The sequence below is a fragment of the Manis javanica genome, chromosome 1 (genome assembly GCF_040802235.1).
Source record: "Manis javanica isolate MJ-LG chromosome 1, MJ_LKY, whole genome shotgun sequence".
Classification (NCBI taxonomy): Eukaryota; Metazoa; Chordata; class Mammalia; order Pholidota; family Manidae; genus Manis; species Manis javanica.
In genome coordinates this window covers 222553311-222576258 of record NC_133156.1, presented here as the reverse complement: position 1 = coordinate 222576258, position 22948 = coordinate 222553311, and the positions used below count along the sequence as shown (strand labels likewise).

At 54.6% G+C, this 22948-nt stretch overlaps 2 protein-coding genes across 3 annotated transcripts in view; one reads left to right on the top strand and one right to left on the bottom strand.

The window, feature by feature from the left end:
* Positions 1-397: 397 nt before the first annotated feature.
* Positions 398-15757, top strand: GAREM2 (GRB2 associated regulator of MAPK1 subtype 2). Of its 2 annotated transcripts, XM_036990631.2 has the most exons (6): positions 398-622; positions 3528-3668; positions 8561-8691; positions 9480-10505; positions 11480-11649; positions 12175-15757. In XM_036990631.2, the coding sequence occupies exons 1-6, from the start codon at positions 511-513 to the stop codon at positions 13184-13186; spliced, it is 2592 nt and encodes an 863-aa protein (XP_036846526.2). In that variant the 5' UTR covers positions 398-510; the 3' UTR covers positions 13187-15757. The 2 variants fall into 2 exon arrangements, with proteins under 2 accessions (XP_036846526.2, XP_073071714.1); XM_073215613.1 differs by lacking the exon at positions 398-622 and having other exon boundaries at positions 3532-3670.
* A 139-nt stretch (positions 15758-15896) lies between these two features.
* The window catches only part of HADHA (hydroxyacyl-CoA dehydrogenase trifunctional multienzyme complex subunit alpha), a 60142-nt gene continuing 53090 nt past the window's right edge, over positions 15897-22948 (bottom strand). Inside the window, exons 14-20 of the mRNA XM_036990632.2 lie at positions 22010-22096; positions 19194-19334; positions 18705-18773; positions 17786-17981; positions 16974-17088; positions 16298-16443; positions 15897-16203 (exon numbers count right to left, since the gene is read on the bottom strand). Coding sequence (XP_036846527.2) covers positions 16058-16203; positions 16298-16443; positions 16974-17088; positions 17786-17981; positions 18705-18773; positions 19194-19334; positions 22010-22096 — 900 coding nt within the window. The 3' untranslated portion in view covers positions 15897-16057. The remainder of the gene's footprint in view (positions 16204-16297; positions 16444-16973; positions 17089-17785; positions 17982-18704; positions 18774-19193; positions 19335-22009; positions 22097-22948) is intronic.

Here is a 22948-nt window from a genome sequence, read left to right as displayed (position 1 = left end):
GCAACGGCTGACTCGGGGCAGGAGCTTTGGGAAGCGCAGCAGACCCAGCGCGGGGTGGGCGGTGGCTCCGGGAGGCCGGCGCACGAGCAGGCGAGGAGAGGCGCCGCTCCCGGGGGACCAGGAGGAGTCCAGACACGTTCGGCGGGGAGGCGAGGTTGATTCCACCCCCGAGCCCGCAGATGCCGCCTCGCGTCTTCCATTCCCCCCAGGCCCCCGCCCGGGCTCCTCGGTCCCCGGCTGTCACCTGGGCGCTCCGGGAGGGGCGGGCGAGCGGCTGGGCGGGAAGGCGGGACTTGGCGGCGACTGGGGCGGGGGCGCGGGCCGGGAGGTGGGGCGGGGGCGGGGTTCGGCGCCCCGCCGGGAGGCCGGCCACGTGACTCCCGCAGCCGGCCCGGCCTCCAGGCTAGGAGCGCGCGGCGGCCCCGGGAGGTGGTGGCGGCCGCGGGAGCCCGGGCCGCGCGGGACTGGCCGTCGGGGCCCCGGGACGGCGGCCCCGAGGGCGCCCATGCCATGGAGAAGCTGGCGGCCGGGCTGGCCGGCCTGCGCTGGAGCATGGGCGCCTTCCCGCTCGACCTCATCGTCAGCCGCTGCCGCCTGCCCACGCTCGCCTGTCTCGGGCCAGGTACCGGGGGTGCCGGGAAGGGCGACTGGGGTCTGTGGGGAAAGCAGGGACTCTCCAGGCAGGTGCTAGCAGGGCCGTGAGCATGCGGCCCCTGCCTCCCGCTCCCGGCGGCTCCTGGAGCGCCTCCCCAGAGACCGGGGACCCACGAAACCAGGGTGCGCGTCCTCCTGGGTCCCGAGAACAGGCATAGGGACAGAAACTTGGGACAGGGACTGAGGCCGGGCCCAGGACAAAATTTCCGGCTCCGCTGGCGCCCCGAGCGCGGCCGAGCCACGGCGCCCGCCCCGTCGGTGCACGCCTGCTCTCCTCTGCCCTCCTCTGCCCTGAGACCCCCGCCCGGGCCGCACCCCTCGCTGTCCTTTTGTTTCACTCTTCTCACCTCGGTGCTCCCGCATCCCTTGGGCCTCGGACTCTGTCTCCCCCCATGCCCCTTGGCCCCTCTTGGGACTCGTCTCGCACCCTCCTTTCGCGTCCCCAGGAGCAGCCTCGGCTTCGGGCGGACCAGCCACCTCGGGGAGAGGCCGGAACGAGCGGGCCCTCCCGCCGGGCGTGCCCCAAGCCCCCGGCCCTCCCCCGCGTCTCGCCCCACTTCTGCTTCGGGCCCGGGAGCCCGGGCCGCTCTGCCGATGAGACCATGCGTGGAGGCCCGACAAGGGACGCCTGGTGGCTGCGTGAAGCGAGGGGACCATTTGGGGGAAGAGGGGGCTGCTTGACTGGGGGAGGGGCGGGAGCCGGGGCTGGCAGCCAGGCCGGGGGTTTTGTGTGTGAGAAGAATAGGGGTTTGGCCTGAGTTGGCACACTCGCTTCCCAGAATGCTAATGGGGCCCGCGGCCACAGGCTCCTCTCCTCTCCCTGGGGCCCGGCAGCCCCTCCTCCGACCCGCCGCGGCGAGGAGTGAGCGCAGTGAACGTCAGCGTGTCCTAGGAGCCTGGCTCTGTGGTAGCCTCCAAGCACCGGGCGTCGGGCAGGGGTGCCTGGCTGCTCAGCGTCCTGTTCCTGACATTGTCCGCGTCAGCAGCAAGGCTGTACGTGTCTGCGTGTGAATGGGATATGCTGGCCCTAGGTTCAGCCCGGCCACTTCGTACACATCTCTTTCGGCATCCCCCGTCCTGAGGGCTCTTCTCTGAGCTCAGTCAGGGCAGCGCCCCTTTAAGCTCCCTTAACACCTCTGGCACCCCTGTTTTGTCTCCTACTCTGCACCTGTTTTAATAGTTTGTTGTCTCAAGGCTGGGCCGCAGGATGCTTGAAGGAGGGCTTCCTGCTTAACAAAGATTATGGATTGAGTAAATAAATGAGTGAATGAGCAACTGGTGTGATGGCCGAGCTCTCTGTGTTATGGTGGATATGACGGTGGTCACTTTGAGTGTGAATATGTAATCAAAAGTGTGTCCTGAAGTCTCAAAGCTCCCTGTGTGCCTATGCATTTGGAAGGAGCCCCTTAGGGGGCCATGGGACTGAGTTGTATCATTTGGGTAACAAACCCCTGTCACTGGGCGAGGTGGCTGTGCTGACTCAACTGCTGGTGACCATGGCCCATGGCTGTCGGTGTGTGCCCTGAGAGGCTGTGGCCTGGGTCCCTGTAGGAAGGGGGCTCGGGCTTAGGAGAGCCCTAAGAGGAGGCTGCAGAGTGAGGGTGCTTCCTCTGCTCCAGGAGGTGAGGGGGTGGGAGGAAAACTCAGACTACCCCTTACCCCTCAAAGACAGTGGGAGCCAGGCCCTCCCTCAAGTTCCCCCCACCCCCCACATACATACACAAGCACACACTTCATGGAGCCCCCTGTCATCAGAATAATCGGAATAAACCATTTCCCGTTTGGTTAGGTGCAAGAAATTAAGTTGTGTGTGAGACGGCTGGGAAAGAGGCTTCTTTCCCCCACCCCCACTCTGCCCACCAGCTGCAGCCAGGAGACGTTCCACTGGCCTCCTGGAAGCTGGGCCAGCCCCTCCTGCTCCCCTGGAAACCGTTGCTGGGGTTGGAGCCTCCAGGGCCCAGGGCCCTCCCAATATCTCTGCCCTAGCGCTGCTTCCCCCAGGACGAGGCCCCCACTTTTAAATCCACCCCCTCCTCCAGCCATCATTAGTGTGTTCCAGAGCCTGGGCGGATGAAGGGCTGATGGAAGGAGAGCCAGGAAACAACTTCTGTGAGATAGGGTATGGGGGTGTCTGAGACCTTCTCCCCTCTCCTTCCAGGTCCCCTGAATTCAGGAGAGGGCCCGTGGCAGTGGGTGAAAAGGGGCTGCCCGTGACAGCCAGGAATCAGCTCCTCTAAGCCCTGCCATTCCCCTGCCCTGAGTGATCAGTGGCTCTGGGGGAGCCCTCCAAGCTGGGACCCACAAAGGACAACCCCATCTCAGCCTTCTCTGGGCCCCCCACAAGGCCCTCCTTGCCTGTTTTAGGTACTGACTTGGAGGCTGGGAATTCTGCTGGTGGTCCTGAGGCCCAGCTCAGTGTAACACTCCACCACCCTCCAGTTTGTAGCTCCCCTGTGTGAGTGCCCAGACACCCTGCATTTCGGGCCTCACAGACAGCCTGTATTCTCTGTTCATATCTCTCCCCACCTCCCCATGTGCTAAGGGCTCCTGGAGGGCAGGGGCTGGGCTCATCCCCTGGGAGCCCTCAGCCCCAGCACAGGGCCTGGGACAGGGCCTCCAACCGAATGATGAATGAAGGGCAGTGGCTGGGCTGGTTGCTGGGTAGCAGAGCCCTGAGAGATGGGACATGACTCCCTGCCCTGAGGTCACAGCTGGCATCCTGTCTGCCCCTTGAGCATTGCTGACCTGGACAGGAATCATGGGAGCTGTCCCCTGGGCAGGGTTTTGGTGAGGAGGTAAGCCTGCCTATTCTTTCTATCCCTACTAATGTTCTCCTTGCCTTCCCCTCCTCCTTTCCTCCCTTTGCCTTCCAGGGGAGTATGCTGAGGGCGTCAGTGAGAGAGACATCCTGCTCATTCACTCCTGCCGCCAGTGGACAACAGTGACAGCCCACACCCTGGAGGAGGGCCACTATGTCATTGGTCCCAAGATCGACATCCCTCTGCAGTACCCAGGTGTGCTCAGCTAGGGACAGATGGCATAAAGCCAGCAGTGGGCGTAGGCTGGATGGAAGGGGTGGGGAAAGCTGTTGGTGACCAACCTTTCCTTGGAATGGCAGGGGTGTGCAAGGACATGGCTAGCAGGGTGGTGATTGGGGTTAGGGACCAGTGGGTTTCATCCTGTTCTGTGAGTCCTCATTTCTGGGGGAAAACCTTCAATTCATATTTTATTTTAAGATGGATTGTAAACTAATGATTAAAAAAATAGCTACACCCTCAAATTGATGCACATCAAATGTTAACCCAAACTACAGATCGGTGTGTACCTTGAGTGGTCTGATTAACCAACCCTGTTTTGCATTGACCCTCAAAGAACATCTGCCAGAACCTCCTCCATAGTGTGCAACCAGAAAGCTTCAGGAACAGAGAGGTGCTGCATATGTCAGCTCTAATTCTGTGCTTCCCAATTTTTGTGTTAAACTCATTATTTTCATTGATTGACTTTATGAGTGAATGTTTAAATTTTAGACTTTAAATTACGCTAATGAGCTACTTTTATCAGTTGTATATATGATGTTAAGGTCCTATATAAGATTTTGTTTGAAAAAAGAAAGTACAGTCCTTTCATTTGTTTTGCACATGATGAAACAGAGGGCATAAGAGGGTAAGTGACTTGCCCAGGGTCACACAGCTAATAAGTAGCAGAGGAGAGCTAGAACCCAGGTGTCTTCATTCCTGGGCTCGTGCTGGGCTTGCTGTGCTACACCAGGAATGCAGAATCATCCCCTGTGTGGGAGGGGTGGGAGTCTGCGGGCCCCATCCCAGGGATGCCCCCATGTGGGCCAAGCTCCCACAGCTCTTGCATGTTGACCAGGTGCTCTGTTCGAGATACTGAGCTGAGCAGTTTCATCATTTCATATGCCCAGTGACCCTGTCAGAAAGTCCTACCAACTCTTTAACTCACAAGAAAACCGAGGCTCCAGGTGCTCCAGTAGCCTGCCCAGTTCTGTGTTTTTATTGCTAACACCCACCCTCCCCTCTGAGGTGGGAAGGCTCACAGCCTCTTCCTCACAGGTACAGCCTTGGCCCTGCCAGGGTCTCCTCTGAGTCAGCACAACAGGACTAAGGCCTTTCCATGGCTTCTGCTCTTTACAGCAACCTGTGATGTTGGTGCCCCTACACCCCATTTAAAAGATGAGGAAATGCTCTCAAGTATCTCTTAAGATGGGGCTCTGTCCTGGGCCTTGTGCCCCTGAGGGGCCCACCCAAGCAAGAGGCCTCCCAGCCTGGGTATCTGGCAGTGGTCCAGGAAGAGGTCGCAGGGATTCTTCCGGGGATAAAAAAGCAGATTGGAAAAAGCCCTCACTGATGGAAATGTGACTTCAGGGCCTGTGCCACTTCAGTTGTGTGATTAAAAATCTGGGAAACCAAGGTCCAGAGCCTCCGAGGGAACTGCGGGTCCAGGAGGCTCCTAGCCCTTTCCCCATCTCTGTTAGTGCCCCCTGAGTGCCCGTGCATGGTGGTGATGGTGGTCACAGGAGGCAGCTGGCCTGCAGGAGTGTGGCCTCCCCAGCCCCAACCCCATCTTTCCGGTGGGCGGCTCCGGCCTGCCTGGATCGGGCGAGGAGGCCGAGGCCCCGAAGGAAGCTGAGTGCACAGCCCTACGCTGGTTTCTCCTGATGAATTAATAATAGCGCAGGCGCAGGCGGCTGCGGACCTCCGAGAGAGCCGCCGGACCTGCGAAGGCCGAGGGCAGCAGGGCGGCCATGCAGAGTGCGTTGGGGGCCCAACCCGTGACTCGGGGGACAGGCGTGGCCCACCACCTGACGTCCGGAGAGCTGCTGCCCTGAGCCCCGCTCCTCCTGCCCGAGGGGGCAACGGCTGGTCAGCGCGGGGTGGCTGCCCAGCGTTGGCCGCGGGCCCTGCGGAGCAGTGGGCAGACGCGCCCTGTGTACTCAGTAGTGTGTTTCCATTTTACAGATGGGAAAACCGAAGCCCAGAGAGACGAAATAATTTGCCCAAGGTCACACAGCTGGTTTGGTGCCAGAGCTTGGAGTCAACCAGGTCCGGCAGACTCCAGGCTGTGCATGTGCCCCCAGTCTTTTTGGAGTGCCGGCCATGGGTCAGGGGCTGGGAGCACGTGATAAACGCGACTGCTGGCGCTGGGGGGGCGTGCAGGACGGCGCCTGAGTGACCTGGGAGGGAGGGCAGGCCGGAGAGGCAGGCCGGGGTGGGGCAGGTCCCTGGAGCCGCAGGGGACCTCGGGTCTCACGTAGGGAGGGCAGGAGAGGACCGGGCTTGCAGGGGGGAGGAAAGGGCTTCCAGCGGCCGGAGCATCACTCCCGGGAGGTCTCCCTTCCTTCCTCCCGGCAGTAATGACCGGCGCTGGGCTCAGGCTGCAGCGGAGGGGGTGGTGCTGGCTACCATGGTTACATCGATCTTCCCCACCGCATCCTCCCCGGGCTTCAGTCCTGCCTCGGCTCCAGCCCTCCGCACAGGGGGCGGCCGGCATTTCTCCCCTCGCTGTTGCATGTGCCTGGGGCTCGTGTGTGGATATGAGGAGGAGACGGGGTGAGGGAGGCGGCCGCTTACTGTTGGATGGTAGCAGACCTGCAGCTGCTGCTTCCTGACCCCCAGACGACTGCTCTTGCCAGACCTCCTCCCCAGTTTATCCCTGCTGCTAGGGCTGTGGCACATCTGAGACCTCTTTCTTCTAGGGGCTCACCTCTGAGCTTTCTCCTGGGCATTTTCCCTTCTCTTTCCTGGCTCTCATTTCTCCTTCTGCTCCTAGAGGGTGATGGGCTCTGCCCTTGGCCCTCTGTTCTTCATACCCTGCACTGGGGGAAGGGGGAGATTCTCACTCCGGGTTTCTGCTGGGCTTTGGGGGCTACAGGCCCCTCAGCACTGTGTACAGACTGGTGTGTGTTTTCATACTACGAGTACACTGTGGACATTTTTCTGGGAAGAAGGTCCCCAAAGGACTAAGATCCTCTGCTCTTCCTTTCCCTTGAGCCGTTTACCTGCCTCACAGCGCTCCTCTGGGCGGCGCTGTTCAGCCTGTACTTCTGACTAGGTGCCTCCTGGCCCCTCACCCACATGCTCACCTGCCCTAGGAGCACCACCTGGAGGGCCTTGGCCTCTCCAGCATCGCTCCTGTTCCAAAATGTGTTACTTCTAGGTTCCCAGTTTAACCCCTCTGCCATCTCCATTTCTGACCAGGCTGGTGGCTAGAGTCTCTTCCTTCCCCCTTCTCCCCCTCTGCTGCCATACCAGCCTGATGAGTCAGTCTTGCTTCCACATAGTGCCTCCTCTGGCCACTGCACCCCAGACTGTTCCTGGGTTGTTATTGAGAGGCCTCCCTGTTATCTCTAGAGAGGTCCACTTGGGATCTTGCTATTTCCTTGCTCACAACTCTCCAGCGGGTTTCATTTCTCACAGATCAGAGTCCTGCTGCCTGGGCTTGGCATGTGGGCCTTTCATAACCTGCTCACCGTCCGCTTCCTTTCTGGTCATCACCCTCCCCAAGTCCCACCCCCAGGCACTCGCCATTTGGGTGGACACTCTGCTTTGGTGGCTCTGCGTCTTTAGGTTCATGCTGTTCTTCCATGTGGAGTGTCTGTTCTGTAAATTCTTTCCATTCTTAAGATCCCCTCAGACTACCAGGCGGGATTCCTCTAACTCAGTGGTCCTCTAGCTCTTTCCATGAGTCTGTTGTAGCACCTGTCTCATCCTGTCATCACTGGGTGCCCACTGTCACACCTACTATATCTGGATTTCCTTGAGGGCAGACTGTTTTACCCAGGTTTACACCCTCTGTTGGGTCTAGCCCTGTGTCTGGCATGCAGTGGGTGCTCCACAAATGTTTGTGTCGTGAAAGTTGTGTGGACTGTGACCGGAGCAGCCACCAGGAAGACCAAGGTTGTTAAGCAGTCACTGTGTCTTCTCTTGGTGTGTCGTCCCTTCACCTAGACAAGACTCTCTTCTTTCTCTGTGAAGCCTGAGAAGAGGCCATCCTTCCCAATGCTGGCGAGGTTCTCAACCTGTTATTGTGCTCATGTAGGTGGGCACATAAAAGGTGTGCGGTTGGTGAGGTGAGATGGTTTACACGGGAGTGTCAGCACCAAGAACTGTCATCATTCTTTAAAGTCTGTGTCTGCTGGGAGCATCTGCTGTGCCCAGCAGAGCCCTGGACAGCAGGCTGGGAGGTCTTATCTGAGGAAGGCGCCTCTGCTGGGCTTAGGTCACAGGCCTGGGGGGCTTTAGGGCTTGATGTTGGACCAGGGCAGGGTCTGGGAACAAAGCTGGTATCTGAGTGGCCCTCCCAGGGCCTCCAAGGTGTGGGGCTGAGCCCCTGGTCCACCAGTGCATTCAGTGTGGATCAAAACAACCCAAGGCAGAAGCACTGGGTGCCAGATCCAGGCAGGGCCAAGGTTGTCTGGTCCAGCCCCCGCAGATGAAGACCCAGAGAGCAAAAGAGACTTGTTTAGGGTCACAGCAAGTCAGAGTCGGTCTGGAACCAAGCCAGGAGACAATATCTCCAAAGCCACTCTGATACTTGGTTAGAGGCCTCTTGTACGTCCAAGTGTTTGGGTGCCAGTTTGCACCTGAGTTTCTCTGGGCAGGCAGCGAGTAGCCTCATCACACACCCACAAGCTCTCCAGAGGGGGAGGGCTGGGCCCTGGTGCTAGGGATCTGTGCCCACCTCCCTACTGAGACGAGGTAGATGAGGAGCCCCTTTCACCCCATATTAGTACAGACCTGCCCTTATCCTCCCGAGTTCTAGAAGGGACAGCTGAGATGAGAGTAGCAAATAGTAGGGACCATGAAGCTTCTCAGTATGCAGGTTAGGCTCCCGGCAAGCAGGCCCTCCACAGTAGCCCTAGCAGCCTCTGTTCCCTCCTGTGCAGGGAAGTTCAAGCTCCTGGAGCAGGCCCGAGATGTGCGGGAGCCAGTGAGGTACTTCAGCAGTGTGGAGGAGGTGGCCAGCGTCTTCCCTGACCGCATCTTTGTGATGGAAGCCATCACCTTCAGTGTCAAGGTCAGTTCTTCTGGCACCAGGCATGGTGCCCCCACACTACCCCTTCCCCTAAGGGCAACTCTGACCCTGGTTGGAGCATTGCCCTTAGGGTTCAGGAGGCAGAAGGTGTCCCAGTGTGGCTTTTGGAAGCCCCTTGAGGGCCTTTGGCACAATTGGTCCATGTCAGAAGAGCTGGGTGTATGAGCTACTGGATTGACGAACTTCCTGGAAAAGGTGTTCAAGCAGGAGGAAGTGTGTTTGGAAGGTCATGCCCTGACTTGGAGACCTTCCAAGGTAGTCTGTCCTGGCATCCGCTGAGAAGGGTGGTGGTTGGGTGGGGTATACAGTGCAAACACCCTCCACTTGTCTACAGATCTTTGCCGTTTACAACCCTTTTTTAATCCACCAATTCATTTATCTCCACAGTAGCCTTGTTGAATGGATAGAACATTATTATCACCTAAATTGTAAAGATAATGATAATAAAAGTTGCCATTTATTGAATATTGTCAAAGTATGTCTACTTAATCTTTACAGAAACTCTTGCAAATAGAGGTGACTAAGGACCCAGAGGTAACTTGTTAAGGTTGCACAACCACCACCATGTGGCTTCTCCAGAATGGAACGAGGGTTTCCTGACTCCACCCCATCCCCAACCCAACTAGTCCAATGAGTTCAGCTCTTGAACTGGTCTCAGTCCCGGGAAGTACCCAGGAGGAGGGCTGTCCTCCCAGACCCCAGAAGGCCTCACAGGGATGACTTTCCCTGGAGCCTTGGCTAAGGCCTTGCCTTGTTTCTGGGCTCCCTAGGTGGTGTCGGGCGAGTTCAGCGAGGACAGCGAGGTGTACAACTTCACACTGCACGCGGGCGACGAACTCACCCTCATGGGCCAGGCGGAAATCCTGTGCGCCAAGACTACCAAGGAGCGTTCACGCTTCACCTCCCTGTTGCGCAAGCTGGGCCGCGCCGGGGCTCTGGCCGGGGTGGGCGGCAGCAGCCCGGGGGGCGCGGGGGCCGCGGGCGGCGGCGGGGGCGGCAGACCCACCAAAGGCAAGATGCCCTGCCTCATCTGCATGAACCACCGCACCAACGAGAGCCTGAGCCTGCCCTTCCAGTGCCAGGGCCGCTTCAGCACGCGCAGCCCGCTGGAGCTGCAGATGCAGGAGGGCGAGCACACGGTGCGCACCATCATCGAACGTGTGCGGCTCCCCGTGAACGTGCTGGTGCCCAGCCGGCCACCGCGCAACCCCTATGACCTGCACCCGGTGCGGGAGGGTCACTGCTACAAGCTTGTCAGCATCATCTCCAAGACGGTGGTGCTGGGGCTGGCACTGCGCCGCGAGGGCCCGGAGCCGCTGCACTTCCTGCTGCTCACAGACACGCCGCGCTTCGCGCTCCCGCAGGGCCTGCTGGCCGGGGACCCGCGCGTCGAGCGCCTGGTACGCGACAGCGCCTCCTACTGCCGCGAGCGCTTCGACCCCGACGAGTACTCCACCGCCGTGCGCGAGGCGCCCGCCGAGCTGGCCGACGACTGCGCCAGCCCGCGCCGCGCGCGCCTCTGCCTGCCTGCGCCCCCGCGCGGCCCCAGGCCCGCCCGCGCTCCCGGCCCGCCCGGCGACGGCGACCAGGAGTACGTGAGCCCCGACTGGGCCGGCACGCCCGAGCCCGCCGCGCTGCCCGCTGAGATCCCTTACGAGGAGCTGTGGACGCACCAGGCAGCCGAGGGCCGGGCCCGGCAGCCCCCGGGGCCCGACCTCATCTCCTTCGGGGCCGCCGGGCCGCCCCGCCAGGAGCCCGAGGCGCCGCCGCCTCCCGTCCCTCCCAAATCCGAGGCGGTGAGTGGACGCGGTGGGCGAGAAGGGTGGGAGGCCGGGGACCGGGCTCTATCGACTCTGTGCTCCAAGGCCACAGGGCACGGTTGGGCCTGAAAACAAAGTTCTGCCCCCCAGCCTTGGCATCTCAGCCTCCAGCCCCGGGAGTGTGTGACAGATGGGGGCTGAGGTGTGGGGGAAGGGGAGAAGAAAAAGGGGAAAGAGCATTTGTACTAAGGGATACGAGGACGGTGACATTGGGAATCGGGACAGAAATGCCAGTAGGTCTCCATCCTCAGAATCTGAGGTGAGCCTAGATAGAACAGCGTTACCCAGAAAGTTCCACAGAACAGGAGTCCTTTAAGTTGTCCAGTGAAAACGTTTCATGGTGAAATAAGTTTAGAAAATGTGGTGATTCCCAGCCCTCCCTTTCCTCAGTCTGGAGCCACAGAGCGTTGGTCTATTAAAGGCTTTGAGAAGTCCTGCAGTAAGGAAACCCATTTATCTGTATTTAACACAGTTTCCCAACCGTACTTGTGCACGAATGTGCATCACACCTATTAACATGCTATGTGGGAGGCTGCTTTAAGTATGTGCCCAACAAGGGATACTGATGGCAGATATTTTTCCTTCCCTTTCTTCTTCCTGTTGCACCTTTATTTTCTCCATCATTCCTTTTCCTTGAGGAGGGAATATATTTACTTAGTGTTTTTTTTAATCTACTTATGTATTCTTTTTCTTACACTCATAGGGGATTTCCAAGGTCATGGGGGACAGTGTATGTGTTGTGGGCTCTGGATGAGAAAGGGCTGGAGAGACTAGAAGGGGTGGGGGGGGTGGCTGGGTGTGTAGCTGGGGTGTAAAGCAAGGTAGCCTCTTGGTGAAATGGGGCAAAATGTCATTCCCAGACACCCCCCTGGCCCAGCTTCTGTCGAAAGGGAAGCTAAGGGCATTGGCTGCCTGGGGACGGAGGGTGGAGTCACGGCTTCTGCTTGCAGGTGAAGGAGGAGTGTCGCCTGCTCAATGCCCCGCCTGTGCCTCCCCGGGGAGGCAGTGACAGCAGCAGGCTCCCGGGCAGCCCCCCGGTGCCCCCACGCTTCCCTAAGCTGCAGCCTGTCCATTCGCCCAGCTCCAGCCTCTCCTACTATTCCTCTGGCCTCCAGGATGGGTGAGCCCCCTCCTTCCCTTGGTCCTGGGGCCTCCTGAGGTGAACTGAGGCTGGGGAGGGCAGGGCAGGGAGCCAGTGCTGAGGAGGAGGAACACTTCAGGCCTGGGATTCAGAGGGTGCAGCTTCCCTCCAGGGGAGAGGGCCTGGGACCCAGCCCTTTGTGCTACATCTTCCTGCTGCTTTGCTCCTTTCCTGAAGGAGGAGCATTGAATGGGAGCAGTGCTCTCGTTCCTTCCAGACTGGGATCTGCCACAGGATGGAGTGCTCCTTGCTATTTTAAACTTTTTTATGTAATTCGGTTCAGTTTAATTTTTCCTGGCATGGGGGACGCCGGATGAAAAGACAGTCAGAGAGGGTCTCAGGCCTTTGAGGGCTGGGGTGCCTGCCAAGTGTTGCTGAGGTCAGAGCGGTGGCCTCTGTGACCTGGCAGAGCAGCGGTTTGCTGTGTCATGTGTGTGACTGGTGCGTTTCCCTCCTGCTCTGCCTTACCCTTTCGTCTATGTCTGTCTATCTCTCTGCCCACAGGGCGGGCTGCCGCAGTGGCAGTGGCTCTCCGTCCCCAGATGCCTACTCCCTCTATTGCTACCCTTGCACCTGGGGGGACTGCAAGGTGGGCGAGTCCTCCAGCCGCCCACCCTCAGGATCCCTGCCCTCGACCACACAGCCCAGCCAGGCCTCCCGGTCCCTGGCAGAGCCCCTGAGCAGTCGGGCTGCCCCCGCTGTCAAGGCCTACCACAGCTGCCCACCTCTCCTCAAGCCCTCTCACCCCCAGAAACGCTGTGCTCCGTTTGGAACTCTCAACCCCTTTTCTGGGCCTGCCTACCCCTCAGGCCATTCAGTGACCTCCTCTTCTGGGCCCACAGCCACTTCTGCTCTCCTGGCTACCTCCAGCCCTGCTTATTCCCCAGGCCCGGGCTCACCAGGCCAGGCCTATTCAGCAGCTCCCACCTCCTCCTGTCCCACCTCCTCCTCCTCTTCCTCTGAGTGGCAGGAACCAGCCCAGGAGCCCTTTGATCCCTTTGAGCTGGGGCAGTGTGGTTCTCCGGAGCCTGAGCTGCTGCGCTGTCAGGAACCCAGAGCTGTGGGGGCACCTGGGCCTGGACCCTGCCTTTCGCCACTTGGACCCCCCAAGGCCTTTGAGCCTGAAGGTTTGGTGCTGCGGCAGGTCCCCTCTCCACTGTCACCAGGGGTCCTGCAGGGGCCAGAGGCAGGTGGGGCACGAGTCCTTCTGACCCAAGGGCGCCTGGAAGGGCCTCCTGCTAGTCCCCGGGATGGGGCCACAGGCTGGGGAGGCCGGGAAGCCTCCTCCTGGCAGCCCCCTGCTGACCTGTCTGCGCTCTCCCTGGAGGAGGTCTCTCGAAGTCTGCGTTTCATTGGGCTCTCAGAGGACGTGGTGAGCTTCTTTGCCCGAGAACGCATTGATGGCAGCATCTTTGTGCAGCTCAGTGAGGACATCCTAGCAGACGACTTCCACCTCACTAAGCTGCAGGTCAAGAAGATCATGCAGTTCATCAAAGGCTGGAGGCCCAAGATCTGAATTTCATAGCTTATAGCTGCACAACTGGAATGCTGGGGCAAAGGCCCTGGGGGCCAGCTGTGGGTCTGCAGGGGGACAGCACTCCTAGGGGGTAGGTCCTGCCTGCAGGGACCATCTATGGCAACACTAAGGCAGCCAGGCAGCCCCTCCAGGGGAGGGGTGTGGAGTCCAGGGAGTTAACACTTGGAAATGGGGTCCTCTAGGGTCAGATCCCTGCTTAGAGATGTCTTGCCTTTGAGTATATGGGGTGGGGGTGGGGGGCTGGGCCTGGTGACACACTGCTGCAGTCCCATGGGGTGCCAAAAGCTGGGCTTCATGGCCTTCACATCTTCCCATGTCCTGCTGCAGAGCTTCACAGATGTCTCATGCTTCTCAAGCTTGTGGCTCAGGTTAGAGACAAAGGTAGAAGATGGTCTATCTTAAGCACAAATTCCCCAAGTGCCCTCTCTGCTCTGTAGGCTTTTGGTCTAAGCTGCCCCAGAGTCAGGGTGCCAATTTCTGTACCTGTGGAACGCTCTTCCTTTCCTCTTCTGCTCATGAGTTAGGTCTCTGGCCCTGAGCACAGGTTTATTATCCAGCATGTGCTGTACCACTGCACCTCAGGGGTTCTGGTTCATGGGTGACAACTTTTGAAGAGCACAGCTCTGCTGTTGACTTACTTACCTGGATAGGGAAGCCGACACTCCCCGGACGTCCCTAGTACCCTGGCTTCTGCCCTGAGCTCACTGCAACTAGCCCCCCATCCTTCAGGGTTGGGTCCAGTCTGAAGACTGACTCCATGAAAGGGCAGGTAGATTGAGGTCAGCCACTCCTTTATTTTAGAGGCACGTGGCCTTCAATCACTCATGCTTCTGTCCATCCCCTGCCCTATCATTGGACTCTGGTGAGCACATGGCATCCTGCCCTGGTCTTCTGTCACTGGCACAGATGGGGTGGGTGAGAAAGGGGAAGCACAGTAGCTTGGGAGACCGGCCTTTTTCCTTTCTCTTCAAGCTCAGGCTTCCTGTCCTTGTTCCCAGGCTTCACGTCTTTGTGTCCTGGACCTTAAGCAGTGACCTGCTTGGCACCCAGAGCACCTTAGCCACTGTGGACCACCACCTGTCCCCTCGTGCTCTTCCCTAGCTCACCCACCTGGAACCACACTGATTCTTTTTCTCCTGATCTGTGTCAGGCCCCAGAGGTACCAGCCTTCTCTTCTGCCTTTTCTAGCCTACCTATTTATTTCTTCCATTTTTTTGTTTTTTACCTTAAAAGCATCAGAACCATGTTGGTACTCATGCCCCAAGCAAGCTGCCTCAGCCCTGCAGGGAGGGGAGCCAGGAAGTAGAGCACAGAAAGTGTGATGCTGAAGCATTTGGTTTCCTTGCCAATCATGTGGTGAATCCTGAAGAACTAGTGGAATAAATGCTAGTCCACTGAAGAACAGTGTGAGTGGATTTCTGGCAGTCACTTGCTTTTTTTGAGAGCCATGGGGACCAACAGGCACAGTGAATATATATGCCTCTGGGCAGAAGACTTTGGAATGATGCGTGCATGTGGCCCATTCATCTGTGCCCCAGGCAGCTAGTAATGCCAGCCCTCACTCCCTTCTGAAAGCCCCTACCCTTCAAGAACATTCCAGCTCCTGCTATTTCACCATAATTTACACCTACCTAATGCTGCTAAGTGGAAAACCCGGGTTTCAAAGCTCCATGTCACCAGCCAAGGCCCAAGTTTAATTCTCTGTGCTAGCCAATTTTAAGGGTTCTCCCAGAGCCTGCATGCAGAAGCCTGTGGGTGGCCTTGGTGGAAGAATCAGTTCTCTACCTTCTACTGGTCATCTGAAAACCCCAACTCAGAAGTCACTTGGTTTTAGCTTCCTAGCAACCAACTGTGTTCAGTAAAGCCAGAGCTCATCTTCCTTCCTGCCAGTCCCAACAACAGGGCTGGGGCCGGGGGAACAGTGCAGCACTCAACTGGAACTGAAGCAGAATTGGTAGTATCTCAAAAACTTCAGAAGGCTTGATGTGGTGGGATGTGAATTATGACCACATACTCAGGGTGGATCCTTCTGCCAGACCACTAGGAGCCCCCAAACTGTTTACCCAAACAGGAGACTGCTGCTGCCAGACCAGGAGTGGAAGGCTTCCCCATGGAGGGTGGGAGCTGAGGCCAAGTTGGGTGGACTGTCCGCTGCAGCCCTTCCACAACCCTGCTCCTGCGTGGCTTCTGATCACTGTGGGTGTATCTGCCATCTTCCATGCTCTGGGGCAGCCAGGACATGCAGGATATGCTGAGCAGAAGGCAGAAGCCCAGCCACAGCAGTTAAGCACCGTCAGGAAAAGGCTTTAGGCTTATCAAGCCCACTTTCTATCCTTACAGTCTTGCTGCCTGCCTAGAGCTCTCCCAACACAGTCCTTCCCTAGAAGCACAGGGCTTTATTTAGCTCAGCTCACTCCTAGAAGGAAGGGTTTAAACCTGAAGGGAAAAGACAGAAGAAAAAGGAAGAGGCAGGCAGAGAGGCTGACAGTTTGGTTTTCATTGTTACCATGTATTTGGCTGGCTGCAGAACTGCTCGCACCACACTGGCTGCCACTGGCCCCCAGGAGGAACAGGCAACAAAGACGCCTCCAGAGATGCTGCCACTTTGGACCTTGAGGCTTCGTGACCAGTGAGTGTTCCATCAGCCAATATGAAGTGCAAACTAATTCACAGCCAGACTTCACCAAGAGACAGTCGTAGCTGAAGGCACTTTAATCAAGGCACACACCCAAAGCCAGAGTTTGTGTTCCTTCTGGCCACTCTGATAAACCTAGATGCCACTTTGTGGGGAGAACCAGCATAGCCAGCAGCTGGAGTTAGTGTGTGGGTGAGCAGGATGTGAGGGCCTTCTCACTGGTAGAACTTCTTGTTGGGGCTGTTAGCATGGTCAATTAGCAGCTGGCATGGGGTGAACGCTTTTCCATAGGTAGCCTCATACTTTCTGAGCCGGTCCACTGTCTTCTGAGCACCATACAGATCCACAAAGCGGAAGGGCCCTAAATGAAGAAATAGGACTTTGCTGAAGAAGACAGCAAAACAAATCCTGTAAGATAAAGGGAGCTAGCTGCCTTCCCGACGTGCAAGACCAACCTCCAAGACAAGCAGGGAAGCCGAGCCCAAAGACCGCTCCGATGTCTCCCTCTGCAGGTGTGGCCAAGATCCCTTCCTGCAGGCACATGATGGCTTCATTCACAAATCTTGTTAGCAGGCGGTACTGGAGGTCTTCATCAGAGGAGCTGCCAATGGGGAAAAATACTTGGGTGGAGGACAAGTAATGGGAGAGCTGCAGGTGCAGGACGTGAATGAGCGCCAGCCAGTACTGAGCCTCCAGCTCTGCAGAGGTGGTGCGGCCAGGAGACCAGCCTCTCTCAGGAAGACCGTGAACGACTGGCCCTAACTAATCAGAAACTGAGCACCAGGAACAGGATTGGGCAGAATGGATGATCTCTTGACATCAGCAGCTGTCAATTACAAATGATGACCAAGCGTTTGGGGGTTGAAGGGGTTTAGGATAACCGTCTTTCTAGTTGCTCTCTGGGACCTTCAGAGTGAAGGCTGGAGCAGGGGTCTCCCGAGGCTTGGCTACAGTGCTAACCCTGATGCTCAGCAGGGAATGAAGGGGCACATGGTAGGGCAAAAAGTATGAAGCCTTAGGAGTTCTTTCTGGTCAAGTATGGTGATCATAACAAAGATGGAAGAGGGGCAAGAAGCTTTGGGCTGATGAGAAACATGTTTCCATGCTTAACAGCCACTCAAATTAACTCACACATCAGACTTAGGAGGCACCTTCAGGCTTGCCAAAATACTATCCATGTCAGAATTCAAATTCTTACTCTTCACACCCTCTTGGTAGATGTAAAAGCCCTTCCCAGACTTGCGACCTAAAAGAAGCCAGAAAGGGGAGAGTTACAAATTTCCAGAGCCCTGGCCTGAGAGGTCTCTTCTCTGCTCACCTGCTGTAAAGCTCTGGCCTGTCAGCTATATTCCTCATTTTGTACACCTAGTAACCCTAGAAATTCAGTGTTTGTCCGAAGAGTTGGCAGAGAAGGAAAAAAGATCTTGTGTTTCCTGGAGCTTGGGAATCTGTGTATCTGATGGAAAAGGATATTTGGGTGACTTTTAATGTCCAGACATGCGACAGCGGCCCTAGGCTGCCCAGGTCCTAGCGCTGACTCTGCTGTTCCTGCTCCGGGAGTACGCAGCTGGCCAGCTCAGCTATATACTCTGTATTCAGAAGTTTCACCTTCTCCACACAGGTGAGCAGACAATATGGTAAAGCTTGGGTGCAGAGCTCACTCCTGCAGTATCACAGATGTAGTGGAGGCCTTGGGTGGGATGAAAATGCCTGTCAATCTTGCATAACATGGACAATGTCAGAGCCTCAGAAGGCCCGAGCTCTGTCGTTTGTCCATAATCTGCAGACTCAGCCTAAGAAGAGGTTGTTATGAAGTCATTTTCGAAAATCCCTAAGATATGGGCTGTTTAGGAAATAGTCCTTTACATGGGCCTTCTGTAACTTTTTGGTCTCAGGGAACTTTTAACTAATGGTGCTGGTTACATTTCTTTGAGGCAGCTCACCCAGGAAGCCCTTGGACACCATCTGCTTCAGCAGTTCTAGGCTTCCACCTTCAAACCGCTCCCCAAAGGCTTTGCCTAGATCTTCTGCCACGTGTTTTGCTACGTCCACGCCAACTTCATCCACCAGTGTGGCCGCACCCACAGGAAAGCCAAAGCTTGTGGTGAGGGAGTCCAGCTTCTTAGGGTCAACTCCTTCCTGAATGGGAGGTAAAGCAAGGACTTCAGGGGAAGGACATCCCACATTCCCCACAAGGGGTCCTTGTACTGGCCCTCAGAAATTGCCTGTGCAACGCACACCTTTCTTCTGGTGCCTTCTGGCCAGGCCCAGACTTGGGACTAATTCACTCAGGGAAGCACAAAGAGGTCTGGGAGCCACACGGGTAAAGTCTGAACCTTCCCTAATCTATGAACAGATTATCCATTTCCTTCATGGTTGCAATTCTGAACCTCAATAATAACAAGATCCCGCAGAAGGCAGGGCTAAGTTTCCCATGACTAAGAAAAAAAATACCACCAAGGCACAGTGCTGCTGAGCCCCATGGTTCCTGTGTCAGTTAAGTGTCTGGTAAAGAGGGGCCACCCACTTTCCAAGTGGTGAATAGCCTGCACAGCCACTGCAGGGGTCTCCATGCAGCAGAAGCAGATGCAGCAGTCAGACCAGGTGGGCTCTGTTCTGGATGGTCCCTGCCTCAAAGGGGATGCAGAAACAGCACAGAAAAGCATGTCGGGAGACCTTGGGCCTAAGGAAGCAGAGCTAAAATCCGCCCACAACTTCCCACCACTGTACAGAAAGGGAGAGCACAAAAGTGCCTTCTTGGAGAAGAGCCAGAAGTTAGTATATTAGAAGAAAGCTTGTTCATTACCAGTTTGGAAAACAAGGAGCAGAGGATGCCTCAAAGATTCCGAGAGCAATACCAACCTGGAGAATTCTGATGACTTCAGACATCATGGGTGCAAGACACCTGGTAGTATAGAAGCCAGGTCCGTCCTGCCAAGGGAGAGAATGTGAACTCACTGGCCCCTCCGCTGAAGGTCCCAGACAGAGCAGTCTCCCCTCCCCAGGCATCATTTCAAAGTTCAAGGAGATTTATAATCCCAATCAGAATCCTTGTAATTAAATTGCAGGGGAAGCTACAGCCAGGGGCAGCGTGGCTTGAGCCGACGAGTGCAGCAGAGTTTCAGTCACCCAGAAGGTCTGGAAAGGCTGGGAGAGCTGCCATGTCACAGATATGCCCCACTCTGACACTGACTCAGCAGAACAGCCCATACTCCTGTCCACTCTGCAAACAACCATGGGATATCACCTTGGGTATGCTGGTGTGCCTGCCCCACAGCAGTTACAAGCCTGGAGGCATAAAGAGTTTTAATAGAACTTTCCCAGATCTGCCCCTTTTATACAGCTCCTTACCTTAACGACAATGATGATCTTCCCCTGCTTGAGACCAACTGCTACAGCGGAAGCACTTGTGTCCGTGGAAGTTTTCTCGGTTGTGATAATCTCCAGCAGCTGCATCTTGTCCACAGGGGAGAAGTAGTGCATGCCGATCACCTGGCAAGGGGAACAAAATGCCAAAAGCTTTAAGCAGGCCGAGGAGAGCCCTCAGAGCACCCCTAATTTGCTAGGAAAGCAGTGAAGAGAAGGGCAGCTGTGATGCAGGAGTACTGCTGGATACAGTTGAGTGGTTTGGTTCATGGTTCCTTGATAAAAAGTTCATAGTATGTTCAGGGACAGCTTATGGAATCCTTGTTCATCTGCTTCTCAGGCTTTTCACTAAGGGCAACTGATTCTACCAAAAGTTAGTGCCAAAATCACAGCTAAAGGCTAAATTAGATTTATCAGGGAAGAATGGAGGGCCCACTTATATTAAGGATGCTGATGGTTTAGGTGAGAGATCCACTTTTCTGCGGGGAGGTGGGGTAGGCAGAAGAATTGGTTTTTATGTTGGATTGTCACAGATGTATCTCTCGCTGGCAGATGGGTCTCGCTGGCAGGATTCTGGGTTTAAATACTGTTTTCAACACTCAAGTGCTCCTGAAGACTCATAAAACCAATGATCCTCAAAACAACGTACTCAGACCAGCATCATTAGCATTGCCTGAGAATCTTAGAACTGCAGATTCTCAGGCCCGTCCCAGAGCCACTGAATGAGAAACTCTGGGGGAGGGCCCAGATCTGTGTTTAAGAGGCCTTCCAAATGATTCTGATATATGCTATGGTTTGAGAACCACCTCATTAGCTAACACAATTAGAGCCTTCACAATTGACTTGTGAAAGAAGTTTAATTCATTCATTAGTTCTGCTCCCCGCTAGCTATAACTAATACCTATCATTTATTATTGACTACTTATGATCCACTCTTTAATGTATTTATCATTTATGCCTTACTTTAGTCTGTTAATACTCTGTGAACTAGTCTAAGATGAGGACAAAAGACATCAGGAGGTTAAAATTAGTAACTCAGAGCCAGTAAATGGTAGAGTGGGATTTCCAACAAAGTGGGAATTCCAACACAGGTTAGCCTATCTCCAAAGCCTGCCTACTTACCATTATGTGATACCCACACAGGCCACTTAAATGTGCCGTAATTTATTAATCCAAAAGTTGCTTCTAAACCCCTAAGTTATCCTTTAATTTATGTCTAAGATATTTAAAAAGACAGGACCTGATTCAGACTCAGTATTTCTGAGCAAAAGGAATTAACCTTTATTAACATGTAATATATATATATACAATAAAATGCACAGACCTTAAAGTGTTTATTTCATTGAGTTTTGACAATTGTGTATGCACCAACGTAATCACCACCTCAAGTAAAATCTATTTACATCACTCAAGAAAGTTGTGCCAAAGGTGACCAACCTATGCTGGAATTCTGGGACTTTCTCAATTGTAGCACTGAATGCCCTGTGTCCGGGAAAGCCTCAGTCCTAGACAAACTGAGAAGGTTGGTTACCCCACTTGTGTCCCTTTGGCCCTACTTTTATATGAATGATATAAAGCAAGCAGGTGAGAGAAGCTATCCCAGACAACTGGAGGCTACAGCTGCCTGTTCCACTCCACTGGGGAGAATGAGAGGTCAGCATCAGCCCAACAACAGACTCTCCTTTGCTGACTTTATTTTTTTATTTTTATTTTTTTTAATTTAAAATTTTTTATTAAGGTATGATTGATATACACTCTTATGAAGGTTTCACATGAAAAAACAATGTGGTTACTACATTTACCCATATTATCAAGTCCCCACCCATACCCTGAAGCAGTCACTGTCCATCAGTGCAGCAAGTTGCCTCCTTTACTGACTCTAAATGCTGCAGAAGTGTTTCAAGTAATGTGACATGGCCACGCTGTCTGCCTGACTGTGTCTTCCCTCAGGGTCACACTATCAGCTGCCACTTCTCTGTATAACCTTTTCCTGCTGTCACTGAACCTGCCTCTATCAGGCCCCACATACTTCTAATCTGCTGTGTGCCACGAAACAAGACTACCCTGCATTGGAAAGCTATTAGAAAAGGAATAAATAGGCTTTTGTGTTTTTAGTACATAGACTTTGTATTAACAATTTCAGTTGCCTAAAGATCTTTTATATTTCCTGCCTACCTTTGTCTGGTTCTGGTTAGTCAAAGCTAACTGGTATTCTCTGGAGAGGTGAGGTGTTTTATTTTTCCTTCGGTGACCTCACTTCCCCTTGATTACTCTAGTAGAGGCCCAAAGATATATTTCTAGGCATCATTCCAAATACTGAACGTGCTTTAACACCCACCCATCTATTTCATGTCTGGGGCGGGTCTAAGGGAACCCACAGGTGGACACATCCCACCACACCCCCGTCTGCCATTCTTGGATCTGGAGTTGGAACCAAATCTATCCTAGGCAGTCACCAGTATCTGCTCTGGAGCTGACATGGTATTCGGGAGTATCCCTTCTTATTTTAGGGCCTATCTTTCATACCTAACTGCAATAAAGTTATGTTTTATAGTCTGAATTTAGAAAATAATACCCATTAGAAATGCAAATCACCTTTAAAAGGTATATGCTCATTGTATTTCACTTATTCTTGTATCCAATAGTGGTTGTGGGATTACTTTCCTGTGCCCAGTTTTAGGGACTACATCATCACCCCGATCCACTTCATAATCCACAGCAGCCCTTCTCATGTTCTAAGCCTTCATCAGTGAGCCTGAAGGAGTAGAACATTTCAGGGTTTTCCTCTGTTCAGGATTTACCTTCTCAGGCCTTTTGCTAACAGCAGCAATTCTACTGATCGGGAGAGCAGATGTGTTACTGGCAAAGACACAGTGATCCGGAATCACCTGCAGGGAGAAAAGCATTGAAGAACGTGTCGTGTACGCCTGGGCGATGACTAGAGTCCAAAGGGAAGCTAATGAGTGACACCCGCACCCAGCCTGCCCTCTCACTGAGAGCTGCTCAGATAGTAGATACCGTTCTCTCAGACCTTTATGATCACTTTGGGCTTTTTTGTGAGGAATGTGTTGGCCTTGTTCTCTTTCCCATTTAGCCTTTTTCTGGTTGTGCCCAGCATAAGGTCCTCTTAACCTGGGGACATCTAACCTGGAGACTGTACCTCAGTAGTTAGGTAAATAAGACACCTCAGATAAATACTGAGAAAATGGCTTTGAATCAAGTCTCGTTCATGTTCGGCATGGGTGTCAGTCCTCTTCATGTCTAGATCTGCCCTCAGGTCAGAAAGCTTATGATAACCCAACCCTTCACCTTTGTGAGAAAACAAGCTATAACACATGCCATGTCATTTTCTACAGTGTGCTTCTAGGAAATGGTACACCACTGTGATTTCATCTGCACTACATGAACACCATTAGCTTTCTCTCTCCAGGTTGAGCTTTCACAACCTGGAGAATAGTCTCTGATGTAGACTATCTCAGGATTCTGTCCATGAGCCCAAGTTTTTCATGTTTTTATTCAGATGCTTGCATGAAAAATGTGGAAGGCACACCTGTCAAGTCAGGGCAAACCTGGGACAGGCAGAATCCTAACATCAGAGGTGAGAATCAAGATAGATTCAACACACTGAAAAGCAGAGTGTAAAATAAGATCAATTGCAATGGAAATAAAGGTAAACTACTGCATTAACTTTTTTCTAAAAAGACGAAAAGAAAAAGGAACTGGAGAGGCACCTGGTGTGA